The 2085-nt window shown below is 52.0% G+C and overlaps 1 protein-coding gene across 6 annotated transcripts in view; it reads right to left on the bottom strand.

Moving 5' to 3' along the window:
• STAT6 (signal transducer and activator of transcription 6, interleukin-4 induced) overlaps nt 1-2085 on the bottom strand; it is a 35134-nt gene that overhangs the window by 6182 nt on the left and 26867 nt on the right. For all 6 annotated transcript variants that reach the window (XM_011926058.1, XM_011926056.1, XM_011926060.1 and 3 more), the window contains 2 exons: nt 1930-2022; nt 1391-1597 (listed from right to left, as the gene is read on the bottom strand). In XM_011926058.1, the coding sequence (XP_011781448.1) occupies nt 1391-1597; nt 1930-2022 (300 nt within the window). The remainder of the gene's footprint in view (nt 1-1390; nt 1598-1929; nt 2023-2085) is intronic.

Genomic DNA, 2085 nt, shown 5'->3' with positions numbered 1-2085 from the left:
AAACTACATAACCCTCTGAGCATCAGATTCCTCGTCTGTAAAATGGGGATAATAATAGTATCTACCTCAAAGGGATGTCCGGAGGCTTAAGTGAGATAACATACATAAGGTGTTAAGAACAGTGCCTGGCATAAAATAAGCTGTCAACACGTGGTAGCTGGTATTACTGCACATGTCCCTCTGGGATTTTGTTCAGTTTAGACAGAATCTCATTCTGTCAGCAGGCTGGAGTGCAGTGGCACAATCTTGGCTCACTGCAACCTCTGCCTCTCAGGTTCAAGTGATTCTCCTGCCTCAGCCTCCCAAGTAGCTGGGACTACAGGCATGCGCCACCATGCCCAGGTAATTTCTGTATTTTTAGTAGAGACAGGGTTTCACCATGTTGGCCAGGATGGTCTTGATCTCTTGACCTTGTGATCTGCCCTCCTCAGCCTCCCAAAGTGCTGGGATTACAGGTGTGAGCCAGCCTGGGCCTTGTTTGTTTGTTTGTTTGTTTGTTTTTTGATATGGAGTCTTGCCCAGGCCGGGGGGCAATGGTGCAGTCTCCACCTCCTGGGTTCATCTCCTGCCTCAGCCTCCCGAGTAGCTGGATTACAGACACAAACAACCATGCCTGGCTAATTTTTTGCGTTTTTAGTAGAGACGGGGTTTTGCCATGTTGGCCAGGCTGGTCTCGAACTCCTGACCTCAGGTGATCCACCCATCTCGGCCTCCCAAAGTGCTGGGATTACAGGCATGAGCCACCATGCCTGGCCCCCCTCTTTTTTTTTTTTTTTTTTGAAACGGTCTTGCTCTGTCACCCAGGCTTGAGTGCAGCGGTGTGATCTCAGCTCACTGCAACCTCCACCTCCCGGGTTCAAGTGATTCTCCTGCCTCAGCCTCCCACGTAGCTGGGACTACAGGCATGTGCCACCACAACTGGCTAATTTTTGTATTTTTAGTAGAGATGGAGTTTCACCATGTTGGCCAGGATGGTCTCGAACTCCTGGCCTCAGGTGATCCACCAACCCCGGCATCTCAAAGACTGAGATTACAGGCATGAGCCACTGTGCCCAGCCAGGAACAATTTTTCCAATGGGTCAAAGTCACTTTGAATCAGAGCTCTGTTTACACACAACCTGGGTGAGTCATGCAAGTCACTGGTAAAGAGGAAGGACAGATGACCCCCAGACCAAAACCAAAACCACAGGGATGTCAGAGAATGCATCTCTGGAGCCAACCCCCAGACCTGGGGTTTTTCCTCCCTGGTCCATGACAGGCCTTCCTAAAGGACCTGAGAGGGCACTGTGGAGACTCCAGCGGAAGGTCCCTGCGTGGAGGCTGAGCAGGCCCTGAGTGCCCGAGGCATGAAGAGCTTAGTGGTGGGAGGTCCAAAGGGCAGGAGAATGACCTTGTTGAACTGTGACCAGGACACAGAACGGTGCTGGAAGGCCTCCATGCTGAGGCTGTTGTCATTGAAGATCTTCTGGGCCAGGAAGAGGAAGTGCTCTGGGAGCAGCCCCCGGTTGGTCCCCACCTCAGCCATGAACTTCAAGTTCAGAGTTTCACACATCTTCTCCCAGGGCACCCGCTCAGCCACCACAAAGGGCACCCGGTCCTGAGGAGAAGGGGGAAGAAGAGAGCATCAGAGGCTACCGTCTTGTTCTTCCTCAGGCCGGCTTTCATCCCTCCCACCTGCCTGTGGCCTGCCCATCCACAGCACCTGATATCGCTCACGAACATGCTGCTTTTTCTAGGTTACAGTGCTGTGGCCTGATAGTTGTTAAGACTGGGGTGAAAAGAGGTCAGAAGTACGAAAGTAGGCCCATGAGAAGGTGTTAAGGTCACACCCATTTAAACATGCCTGCCACCCCATCAACAGGCCTGCACCACTGCCCATATTAGAACCCACCCTGCCCCTGTTCCCTCCAACTCCAGGAATTTCCTCACCATCTCAGAGAAGGCATTGTCCCACAGGATGGTGGCTTTGGCATTGTTGTCTTGGTTGCCATGGACGATGACAACCAGGGGCAGAGACAGGGCCTGAAGAGGGTGAGGACAGGGGTTTCTTTTCTTTCTTTCCCTTTTTTCTTTCTTTCTTTCTTT

Source organism: Colobus angolensis, unplaced genomic scaffold, assembly GCF_000951035.1.
Source record: "Colobus angolensis palliatus isolate OR3802 unplaced genomic scaffold, Cang.pa_1.0 Scaffold67, whole genome shotgun sequence".
NCBI classification, from domain to species: Eukaryota; Metazoa; Chordata; class Mammalia; order Primates; family Cercopithecidae; genus Colobus; species Colobus angolensis.
The sequence above is the reverse complement of the archived record's forward strand: the minus strand, read 5'-3'. Positions and strand labels throughout refer to the sequence as shown.